The following is a 12,566-nucleotide window of genomic DNA, read 5'->3' on the forward strand; positions in this document are numbered from 1 at the left end:
AATAAAGGCTCAGTATGCATACCAAAGGTTCATGCATATTTTATTCAAGAGTAAAAAAGTGGTTCGTCCCGTGGGGCATGCTTACAGTGTTAGTGATTGGGGGATCAGAACAGAGAGAGAGAGAGAGAGGAACGCCTGAAGAGAGAAAGAAGGTTTGAACCGTGGCACATTGTTTATGGCACAGGGGGGGTTCACTTCTCCCAAAGAAGCACAACAAGATCAACCGAGGAGCAACGCAACATGAAGAGCAACCAGCAGAGAGAGAGAGAGACAGAGAGGGCTGGAATATAAGAATAATGTCCATAATAAATAGAATCATACTAATCATAGAATCATAAGTATCATCAAATAACAAAAGGAATCACCAAGAATTATGATCAGAGAGAGTACACTTTTTTATCCTTTAAATTTGGACGGCAACACATCGGCTTTTCTGTTAAAACGCGTCCCGCTGCTTTTTTGTTTTAAACAGCGCAAGTTTTAACCATGCAATCATGCGTTTAGCTGCCCGAATGCCTGTGCCTCTGTAAATAGTGTGGTCATTCATCGATGCCAGTTTAATAATCGTTATTCATATTTATCGTTGAAAAACACTCCTGTACACCGACGAAGAAGAGAGGAGAGAACGTGGACTTGACACTTTGAATAGAAGCGTACCGTCACCTGTACAGCGTCAAAAGAAAGCAGATACACAGGCTGTGAAAAAGAAAACATGACAAAACAAGGAAATATAACACAAAATGAATACAAAAAATAAGTTAAATTAACATTATGTACAAAATCATTTATTCATTATTCCTCAGTTCATTTATATTAGCCAGAAAAAACAAAAACAAATCAAATCCTACCATAGTGAAACACAGAGCACGGATATAATCTTCACATTATTATCAAAGAACTTAACTCATGCATGCACTGATGCGTTAATATAAATGCTTTACAAGGACCTTTTCCTTTTCCGACTTCTTGTACCCGTCATGTCTGTTTCCCTTGTGAAATATCACCCGTCACTGCTGTGAGTCAGAAGACAGCAACACGGAAAGAAAGGAGGATATAGAAAGAGAATGAATGGAGTATGACTTCACCCCCCCCCCCCCACACACACACACCCCCCACCTCCGCCTCCTTCTCATACAGAAAGCATCGTACGTCCGCTATCCTGCATCTTGTGACCATACGCAGCACATGTGCATTAAAACCTCTCTATGTAACCTATGTACACGCAACAGGTCGGGACCATCACACCCGGGCCCCGTTTCAAGCCTGGGCCTGGGGCCGGAGTGGAGGGTTGGGGGTGGGGGGGGCTCCACTTGTCTTGTAGAGGATGTGTACAGTGTAATGCTACAGAAGCAAACGGGAATGACCTCCTGAGAAGAAGAGGGCTCAGATCCGACTGCGGCTGAGATTGTCTTCAAACGTCAGCACACCGCACATAACGATCAAACAAAAGAATCTCGCCTGTGTTTGCAAACAAAAAACGAGAACAGCATTTACTTGTTAAAGCAAACACGCAGGCATATCTGCAACTCTAGGGAAGGGAGAGAGGCCATCCTCTCCCCCATCCGCCTGGCAAACACTCGGCCCCTCCCGGCACAACGCACCCAACCTACGCAGGCCCGGCACGCCGACACCGCCGACCCGCTGTCGACCCGCTGTCGACCCGCTGTCGACCCCCAACGCGGAGCGGCGGATCCTCCTGCTTCGTATGGGCGAGTTTTCGTAGCGTCTTTCCTGTTTGTTGTGCAGGTACGTGGGAGTTGTAGTTCTTTAAATAGGGCCGAACAGTTCGGTGTAGGGACTCTGCCTTTACATACAGCGCCACATGGGGAGGGGGAGTTGGGGGGGGTAATCGTGTGTGCGATGTTGTCCGGAGCCTATTCAGTGAATGCGATACTGTGTTTGCATCTTTGTGTGTGTGTGTGTGTTCGTGGTGTATTTTTGTCGTGTATGTATGCCTGTGTAGGGGTGTCTATAGCTGTTGAAACTGCAGGTGTGTGTCTGGGCATGTGGGAGTCGTGGACGTCCATCACTGTATATTGCTGTTGCTGTCGGTCCCGTTGGGCTCTCCCATGTTCATGCGGCCCATCGACAGGCCCACGCTGTTGACGCCGACGCGGCGCGGAGGCATCCTCTCGTTGATCCGATCCAGGCCTTTGGCCTCCTCGAAACTGCTGATCCGATGCTGCGGGGAGAAGCCTCGGATGGCTGCGAAAGACAAGCGCATCCACACGCAGACACACGCAAACACACACACCAACATGCGCGTTAATATTTAACTAGACATTAAGTAGAATCTTGTGTAGCCGAGACCCGCGGGAGCTCTGGGTGGATTCGAACGGATTGAAGAGTTGAAAGCACGTTTTTTATTCATTTATGAAACGTGAGTGTGCACACGTTTCTAACACGTCACGTCTTCAGTTTTACTTCAGCTTCCAAACGTTTTCCACAGCAGGAAGGAGGCTTCAGTAGTTTGAACCCTGAGTGAGCTTTGGTTTGGATGAACAACGTACACACAACAGCACATGTCCATCTAATGTCTTGAGTACTGAGCTGGGGCTAGTTTGACCTCGTGGCTCACCGGGAAGTTGATAGTCAGTGTGACCCGGCAACTGATCCTGGATCAGCCGGATCGCTTGCTGCTGAAGACCATCGAAAATCCCCCATGTGAAGAGTTTTTGACAGACGTTTGTTTTGAGGGTTAACTCTTTCTATTTTAAACCTATACGTAGAGTTAAAAGCTAAAGACAATAGTCAGGTGACCGGTTCACGTCAGTTTGATTCGTTGGAACTTTACCTTTGGTTTGATTCAATTTCAGCGAATACGTTGTTTGATGACGTCATCAAGGTTAGCTCAGCCAACCTTTAAGACTGTAAATAGGGGGACACAGCTGAGAACGCCGGCTTTTTACATTTTTTTGTGTATTTTTGACTCTTTCTGCAGTGCATTACTGTAATGCACTGCTAACGTATACTGGTCTGCCTTTTAGCTTATTAGGATTTCACTTACTGTTACTGTACTGTTAATTTATATTGCACACATTTAAGTTAAGTTTTTCTTTTACAACCTGCTCAGTTTTCCTCCTTACCTCATTTCTGCCTTATCCTTACCTCATTTTTAATTTTATTTCATGTACATTTATGTAAATATTGTATTTTTATTTTTATTTTAAAATTGGTCGGCTTTCCAGAAAGGCAAGCACAATAATTTCAATACACACCCTCTCAGTTAGACTATTTGACACTGTTGTAATCATCCTGTTTTGAGTCCTCTTCTTCATCAAGGGCAATAGCTACGGTGCTCCTTTAAACTAGAAAAATAACAACTACAGTTACTCTTTATAATGGTCAAAGCCATAACAGAAGCTCTTGTACTGATAAGATCGCCGTCACTTTTAAACCGTCGTATTACCTTTGCACACACGCAGCGACTCACACTGTGTTACACAGCGGAGATGCACGACAGTTATTTGCTTAAACAGATTATGGGCAAAAAAAACACAGAGGACTACAGTTAACAGAAACACACTGAACACAAACACCATGTTCACAATCGGTTCCGTAGCACAGAAGAACCTGTCAGACCTGTTCTGGCTTAAATTACAAGAATCACCGCCGGATCTCAGAACATCATCACGTTACTCCTTGGACGCCGACATCATTAGATGAAGAAGTCAGTGGGAGTTTCACCACCAATAAAGTCTGAAGGATTGGTTCATGAAATGAATAGAAATAATCTCACAGGTCACTCTGGTTCTGCGTGCAGGGAAACACATCAGTTTATCTACACTACAAAAAACACTACAAAATATAGAGAACACACAGTGTCCCTGCCCACCTGCACAAAACCCTCCCCCATCCACGGGTCTACTCCTCTTCGGTGTGTAAAGAAAAAGCGGGGTGAGGTTTGTCAAAGTGTGCGTGGGATGTACATAAATATCTGCAGAGACGGTGTGTGTGTGTCTCTTGTGTTGTGTGTGTGTGTGTGTGTCTTGTGGTGGCTTTGAGGCTTTGTTGTGAGTGCTGATGGGGTTAGAAGAGCTCAGTGCATCGTGGGTAAGAAAGATCTATGAGCATATGAACATGGGTGGCCAAAAGCGCAGCCATGCTGCACACACACACACACACACGCACACACACACATACAAACGCGCACGCACACACAGACACACACAGTGAAATGAGAGTTTACCTTCAGCGTCCTTAACTGTCTCGATGGCTTCAATGGCCTCAATGGTAGCTGAGGAATGGGCAAAGAGAGAAGAAGAAGAGAAGGACAGAGGAGGAGAGAGGATGATGTACAGAGGAAGAAGACGAGAGGAAGTGAAGGCTGAAACATGCGTCGGTGCAGCCGCGCATACGTCTGAATGAGAGGGTGATCGGGGCTCGGGGGGGAGCCTTCGGGATCCCAGTTAAATGCTGTCAAAAAACACCTGCCCCTCGGGTCAAGAACTTGAAGAAACAATTGAATCCCAAAAGAAGGCAAATATAAGCAGATATACATATCAATTTCTGTCTCACAGACCCGACCAGCAGGCCGTTAGTATCTTCAGTGAGCCGGAGGGACGAGGAGAAGAACAGCAGAGCGGACGGTCCACAGGAGATATTCAAACTGTGTCTGTGTGTTATATTTCTGTTTTGGAAAGTCTATCCAGGCTTGTGTTGTGTGTTTTTGTGTGATCGCCTTGTTGAGTGTGAAACACTTACCGCTCTGTAAGGTCTGCTTGCCCCCAGACAGCACTCCGCTGGGCAGCATGCCCGTAGGGGTCAAACCCTTCAGGGTCAGCACATTCTCACTCTCCTCCCTGAGAGACAGACGGAGACAGTGTTCATGTGTGTGTGTGTGTGTGTGTGTGTGTGTGGATAAAAAGAAATGCAAATAATTATCCACTAAAACATGGTGAAGGTGACAATCTGTTGACTTCTGATTCAATTCTGCAAAGGTTGAGGGGAACGTTTATGGCATCTTGCACACACACACACACACACACACACACACACACACACACACACACACACACACACACACACACACAGATACAAACAGGCTGTAATCCAGAACTCAACCCACCGTAGAACAGAGAACATTTTAGCCATCTTCCCTATGGCACGAATCTTGTTCTTGATCACCTCCTTCCTGGCTGCAGCTGCACTGGCTGTAAAAGCGTCGTACACAAACTCATTTATGTGATTTCTTGTCATTATCATTATCATATTCACACAGTTTGAATCAATTTTGCAGTGTAAAGCGTTTCTTACCGTCGAAGATCTCCTCTCCGTCGTTCACGAGTTCGTCGTCGGAGCAGATACTCAAGACATTGACCAGCATTTCAGTCACTGCCGACACACAAAGTCAGAGACGTGTTGAAGCGCCTCGGTTTGCTCTAAGCTGGGGACGCTCGGGGACGCTCGGGGACACTTGGGGACGCATGTAATTTTCTGTCATCTCTCTGCTGCTGCTTTCCAATTAAGCCAAATGCCTCAAATCGGACTAAATGCTGGTTACCCACGAGTCCCTAATCCTGTAAGTAGGCTTTGTACACCTTTTTAAGCCCATCTAATGGCAATTTTTGGAGAATATTCTGAAGTGGTACAAGAACTGTGTACTATAAAGTACATTAAAGCGATCTTCCTTTCAAACTGAGAAACATATCATCCCTTGTGCTGTTTCCCCTCCTGCTGTGCTCCAGCAGGGACTTGGACACGACGTTGTGTGTGATTTCATCACTGCACACTTAGTGTCAAAGCTCAAGCAAAGATAAATCAGTGCCTGACTTCTGCAGCGCGGACAAAGACGGCGAGAGGATCCAAGACCATTTACCATTTTTGTACCAATAAAACAGTTGACGGAAATATTTCTTTCATATATTGTGCAGTGTTATAATGAAGATGATTTAGTTTTGATAAACTCTTCCCACATGTGTTAACTGATCCAAGACAGCTGCTATTTCACTCGACATGAGATGCGCCTCGAAATGAAAAGTCCCTCAAATGCCAAATTGCTCAGATTTAAATTTAGCCCTAAAAAAGGTGCGTTTTGATCAGCATTTCAACTCGTCTGAGACGGGTGCATTTCATCAGTACAGCATCACTGGAGACAAGTTGTCCTTATGACACGTTGATTGAAATGCACTGTGAGGAAGGCTCTAAATAAAAGATGTGTGTGTGTGTTTGCGTCTGATACCCTTTTCTCCCACGAAAGGAAGCGACCAAGTGAAGACGTCCATGAAGTTGGGCAGCCAGTAGGGGTGAGGAGAGCAGTTGAACTGACGGATGTTCATCACATTGTTCTCATACTTCAGCACCGCCGCTGGACATACACACACACACACACACACATTAAAGCCTTTGCCTCTTTGGTCAGATGGCACACAATAATGTTCCCTAAATATCACGTTAAACATACAGTTGCTACTTGGAGGAATCATTTTACTGTTGAGTGTAAAACAAAGTGGCAACGCAGTGGCTTTCTGTGTGTGTGTGTGTGTGTGTGTGTGTTTCTGTGTGTGTGTACTGTGCGCTGTTTGTGTGTCACACCTTTGTTGTTGTAGACATCCAGGTAGTTTGGAGCAGAGAAGATTGTGATGAGGGACGGAAAACCTGTAGTCTGACTCTTCCTGTACATACGATACCTGAGGACAGAGAGACAAACAACACCCACGTTACAACAAAATAAAAATAAAACACATTGTGGATGAAAACTGAGGAAGGTTTCAAAGGTATTTAAAGGCAGACAGAGACTGGTCGGTGGCGAGAGAGATGAAAAGACGGTGCGAGCAAAAGGGCCTGTAAGCCGGGTACCGACGGTGTTTGATTAGAGCACAAAGCTACATTTTCAATTAGGCCCAGATCCAGTGACTTAGTGGCAATAAAAAACAAGTCTGGGTGCAATTAGTCTCAAGCATCCAAACAGACGACCAATTATACATGAAAACACATATTTTATATGTTCCCACTGACAAAGCAGCCTCTGCCAGCAGGGTCCCTTGATGATGGACTAATTACAAAACTCATCAGTAATCAAGAATTTGGGGTATTTATCACAAACAAATGTGTTTGTGCAGCAGAGTTTGTTGGCTGCTCTCCTATCCGAGTGCTGTTGTCTGTTGTCGTGGAGGGCCGGTGTAGGTGTGTCGAGGAGGCCGCTCTGTGCAGTAGAGCGCGATGCTGCGTGTTATCGGCGAACAAGGCCGGTTCGTGGTTTGGTCTTAACTGGCAGCCGTGCACTGCGTCCGACCGCGAGACGATCAAATGCAGGCAAAGTCATTTTCAAAGTAAGTTTCCTTTGGGATTGAATTGTAGTAAAGGATCAAAATCGTTGTGGCGCAGGGGTTAGAGAAGGTGTGCTGGGAAGCACAAGGTTGGTAGTTCGATTCCAGGCTGCCCCATGTTCCATGTCGAAGTGTCCCTGAGCAAGACACCTAACCCCGAATTGCTCCCTGGGCAAAATGTGAAAAAAAAAAGCCATGGGTTTAAAAGTGTAATGTAAGTCGCTTTGGATAAAAGCGTCTGCTAAATGACCTGTAATGTAATAAAGTTGTTTTCTTCAGATTGCATACTGATTGTTGAGAGTCTACTTTATTTTTTTGTCACTTTTTCAGTGAGAATGTGAACCTGCTTTGGAATAATTCCAACTCTATATTGTTTCAACTCTCAAAGTCACTTATCTTGATTGTGACATGTTTTAAAAAAAAACATACACTATCTATCCGCTGCATCACACGCTATTTAGAAGTATAAACTTCTAAAATTGTAGTTTTTTTGTAGAATTGCCAAGAAGTGCCAAGTTGCACAGCAGAGGAACAACTGCTGATGGAACAGCACAAACCACAGCGCCAGCACAAGTCGTAATGCAGCAATTAAGGTAGAAATATTATATTTAAAGATTTCCCCGAAGATACAATTGTATTTTTTAGACCAGTGGTGGGAAACCTTAATGTCTCTTTGCCAAACCATTCTGTTTTCAAGAGATAAGTTAGTTAACTGACTGTTGTTCAGGCCGCCGGTGCTCCGTGTCAGACAATCTCTAACAATGCTAATAGCACAGTTTAAGTTTGTCAGAGGGAAAATTGTGGAACCTCTTTCCCAGTAACGTTCCAGTTCCCTGACAAAGGAAAATAGCAGCCTGGAACATGAAGTGTCTGCGAAAGCCATTAAATTAAATGGAGCTCTCTTTTAAGCCGAGAGAAAGGACTGAGCCGCGACAGACAGTCAGCTTACCCGGCGTCCTGTGCTTCATGTGCTCTGATGATTGACAGCAGATTGTTGGTCTGCAGGAACTCGCACACTGCTGGGTAACTGGGGAAGGGAAGAGAGACACGGGGAGAGAAAGAGTCAATGCAAGTAAAGTGAAGCATTAAAGGGGGGGGGAATACCAGTGATGAAACACGCACAAAGATGTCCCAAGTCATTGTATTAAGTGGAAGTATTAAAGACTGTGACACGAGTGGGATTCTTGCTTTCTGGAGCCGTGTCTAACTGCGGCCAGCAGGGGGCAACAGCTGGCAGCAGGCAGGTCTGAGCAGGCCTCTCGGCCTCCTCGGTGGTGAGGGGGCTGAGCATTCACTAGTTGGGCAATTGATGCTGTGTTTGCTAAACATAGAAAACCACTGTGTCCTCATCAGACAGCGTGTCATAAGGCCGAGTGCAACACAGTCCCACACGTGAGGAGAGGAGCCACGACCGCCGACTTCAGCCCCTCGTTGTTGAAGGCCTCCATTTTTCACTTCATTTCCATCTTTCATCCCCTATCCCACCAACACTGCCATCGCCCTCCTCCCATGCTGCTCTCCTCCTTTCTCTCACTGTATCTGAATATCAAGCCGTATCTGGCAGGAGTAACCAGTCGTCATAGCAACAGAACCGTGCAGTCTCCCTGGGGATTGTGGGATGTGATTTCATGCTGAAACGGAAGTGTACATGTGTTTGTGTGTTTAAGTGCTGTGATGATGTGTTTTATCGAACATTGAATGTGTGTGTGTGTAAACTGGGACATTTTTGGTCACTGGGATCTGGTTTGAATCCAAGTGACTGTTATTGGATCTTGGATGTGGTGTAAGCGAGCAGAAAGCATCTCGCTCGCTCTTCTCTCATTATAAACATCCAAGACAAATAGACGGAAGTCCTCCAAACTTATTGGATTCCAGAATCGTAGAAGCAAATCACAGCTCGCTGACGCTGGACAAACACGTGGCGCCCAGTTCATTGAAACACATCGAACAAGCGGGCAGTAACACATTTGGGGATCAGTCTTATTTTCTGTCTACAAATGCATGCTGCTAATATCACAGAGTGTTGCTCCTATTGTGTGTTCTTTTTGTCCTGAGTATTGCATTCATTCCGGTTTGCTTGGATATCGGGTTCATATCTCTGAGCTTCATGAGCCCGGGATCAACGCTACTGCTCTATATTCACTCCCACTCAAGTTGATTTTCTTGTTGAATAAGTCCACTTTTGTAATATCGGTGTTTGATTGTTTCTTGTGAGAAGTCATTTGACCTGTACCTGTAAAAATAGGAGCAGCCTCTGACTGTGTTGTGGCCAAAGTACTCTTGGGTCTTCTCGTTGCCAAAGTCTTCCAGAGGGTCGGCCCACAGCAGGTCGCACATGGGCCCAAACGCTGGGGGCTCCTTGAACCGGTCCAACTAGGACACGCAAAGAACACACACAGAGACACAGAAAAAGATAAGCTTACAGAAACAGAGATTCTAAAAACATGCATAACACAAACGATCACAAAGAAACATATAATATATCTGACATCACACACACATACACACACATATAATATATCTGACATCACACACACACACACACACACACACACACACACGCACACACACACACACACACACACACACACACACACACACACAAGCACCAGCACATATAGGATAAATCAGAGGGAAAATAGAAGCAAACACACAAACACACACTGTCAGAGCAGAGCATCTCCATGGCAACCCTCACCACACGGGAGGGAGAACATGTCACACCAGCAGATTCACCATGGAAACGATGCCATTAGATGATTAAGTGTTGTCTCCGTGTTCATGTGTGTGCCTTTTTGTGCTTAATTACTGTTGTAGATAGAGCATGTGCGGTTCACTATATTTACTACTGAAGGCCCTCTGCATTGACAGTGCATGTGGGAATAAGGCATGAATAAGGGTTGGTGTGTCTTTCTGTCTGAACTCACAGGTGTGTCTGAGTGCTGAATTGTGCATAGGTCAATTAGAAGATCGATAAAGGTTGCTGGTGTCCGTGAAGCAGTAAATGCAGGCATAGTGCAATTAAGAAAAAGGAATTCCAAGCCGTCTGGCAGGCAGTCTAAAGGTTGTAATGTCTTCTTTTTATGCCTAACTTAACAAAACTGACTGCAAAAGAAAAAACAAATACACTTAAAAATGACATCTTCAAGGAATAAAATGGGGAATGTGTATCTCCACGAATCTGTTCTTTAAGCTATTGTGCTCGTTTTAACAGGATAAATTTTACTTTGATTATTTACAGTCCACAGACCATCTAAATTAAATGAATTTGTTTGGTAGGTGTCTGTCTGCCTTTACACATGTAGGCTATTGTTGCACAGGTGTTCCGGTGTGGGGGCTTTTGTTGTGAAGGGGGAGATGGAAGGAGAGGAAGTTGAGGTGGTATTCAACTGGGGGCGTTGTGAAAACGTGATAAAAATAAAGTTGCGGCCGATTTGGCACAGAACTGGAGCTCCGGGTTGTTTTTTTTGTTATCGACACGAAGTATAGGCGCACCCGAACCACTCGGCTACATTGGTGGCTGCGGTGGGATTCTTTCCTGCTAAAAAAACCACAAGTATTTAGCTTTGTGTTGAAATGACTGTTCTGGGAATTGACAGAGCGGTTTCCTCCAGCTCATTTATAGGTTTATAGGGACGTGTTTGTTTATTCACTGCACGTGTTTGTGCTTCTTTTTGTACCTTCTTGATGTCGTCCAGCGTGTGGATCTCTGGCGAAAGCCCCCCGTGCACGCACAGGAACTGCTGGTTCATCAGGGCTGCCAGGGGCAAGCAATCAAACGCCTCCATGCAGGAGTCATACACCTGCTCCGAGTACTTGATCTTACCTGGAGGTTTTTGGAGGAGTGGAGAGATATTTCAAAGCTTGAGACAAAGAAGGGCTTTAATTATTGCGTCTCGACAGCCACCATCCTGGCTGACGTGCATTTGTTGCTCAGTGTGACTGTTGTATACCGCACACAAACACACTGCAATAGGGAACACAGGGGAAAAACAATCATGGAGCTTCTACATCTTTGCATGTAAATAATGTCGAAGCCTAAAGGCGGACGTGCGCGCTTTAAAAAGATAACTCCGTTCAATTGTGTGTAAAAGCAGTAACATGTAGGACTTTCTCATTGCATCTCATTAATTTATAGAGACATCTCTTCTCTGGCGCTCCCAAATAAAACAATTCTCTCCTCACCGACGCTAAAAAAATCATGCTACCTCCCAGGGAAGAAATGTACATGTCATTGTGTGTTTTTTTTCCTGTCTTATTTTGTAGTTTCTGCTTCTTGTCTCCCTGGGTAACTTCACTTCCTGCCTTGTCCTGTCTTCCCCTGTGATTGTCTGATCGTTTCCACCTGTGTCCAATCACCTGCACCTCCCTAGTGTATTGAAGCCGTGTGTGTCTCTTGTGTCACTTGTCGCGTCATTGTCTATCGTCCTGGATGTTCCTCGTTCCTGTCTGCCTTTTTTCCTCTGGTTCCTGTGTGCGTTTTTGCCCCTTGGCCTTTTGCTTTGAACATTTTGACTATTAAAGTCTTTTTGGTTTAAAGTCTGCATTTTGAGTCCTGCCTTCCCACGCATCCCTGACAGTACATGGGAGAAAGCACGCTACATGTTGCAGGACATATTATTACAGGCAAAAAATGTTTGTTCATTGGAACAGAAAGACTCTGTTGCAATGAACAAAATCTGACCCAAATAAGCGTGAAGCAGCGTAGAGGAGTCACCGCAAGGCTGATTCTTTTTACTCAACAAACTCCTTTTGATTTGGGAGGAATATCAATAAAGACATCCGATACGCAGCATCTTTAAAGTACATTTCACACACGGGCGTAACAATACATCTGACACAAAATTATTCACAGGATTAAAATAGCTCAAACGATATCGGAGGAGAGCGACAGAAGTGAAAGAGTGCAAGAGTGAAAAGGAGAATGATAATTTCCCAAAGAGAAGGAGGGAGATTGATGGGGGGAGACAGGAGAAAGAGGAGAGGATAAGAGCGGTGAGAGGAAGGAGAGGAAGGAGAAGAAGTACGGAAAGGAAGGGAGATGGCAAGGCAGGAGGAAAGAGAAATGAGAGGGAAAAAAATAAGGGCATGAGGACGACGTGTACACAAATCAAAGCCTGTGTTGCAAACTACCTGAGTACAGCAGTCCACATTTGTGTGTGTGTGTGTGTGTGTGTCTATGTGTGTTTGAACGACAGATAGTAGTGTGTTTGTCAACCGTTCTATCTGCCTTGTGTAAAGCAAGAGCTCATTATTGCTAGTTCACCAGTTTTTGGCTTCTTCCACACACACGGACAC

The 12,566-nt window shown here is 45.0% G+C and overlaps 1 protein-coding gene across 2 annotated transcripts in view; it reads right to left on the bottom strand.

Moving 5' to 3' along the window:
- Positions 1-22: 22 nt before the first annotated feature.
- ppp3cb (protein phosphatase 3, catalytic subunit, beta isozyme) overlaps positions 23-12,566 on the bottom strand; it is a 30,815-nt gene continuing 18,271 nt past the window's right edge. Inside the window, exons 5-14 of one of the 2 annotated variants that reach the window (XM_040174050.2) lie at positions 10,949-11,094; positions 9,502-9,641; positions 8,218-8,295; positions 6,535-6,629; positions 6,182-6,307; positions 5,257-5,334; positions 5,069-5,153; positions 4,705-4,802; positions 4,190-4,237; positions 23-2,205 (exon numbers count right to left, since the gene is read on the bottom strand). In XM_040174050.2, coding sequence (XP_040029984.1) covers positions 2,027-2,205; positions 4,190-4,237; positions 4,705-4,802; positions 5,069-5,153; positions 5,257-5,334; positions 6,182-6,307; positions 6,535-6,629; positions 8,218-8,295; positions 9,502-9,641; positions 10,949-11,094 — 1,073 coding nt within the window. In that variant the 3' untranslated portion in view covers positions 23-2,026. The remainder of the gene's footprint in view (positions 2,206-4,189; positions 4,238-4,704; positions 4,803-5,068; positions 5,154-5,256; positions 5,335-6,181; positions 6,308-6,534; positions 6,630-8,217; positions 8,296-9,501; positions 9,642-10,948; positions 11,095-12,566) is intronic. The other variant, XM_040174051.2, reaches the window with a different exon arrangement.

The sequence above is a fragment of the Gasterosteus aculeatus genome, chromosome 4 (assembly GCF_964276395.1).
Source record: "Gasterosteus aculeatus chromosome 4, fGasAcu3.hap1.1, whole genome shotgun sequence".
NCBI lineage: Eukaryota > Metazoa > Chordata > Actinopteri > Perciformes > Gasterosteidae > Gasterosteus > Gasterosteus aculeatus.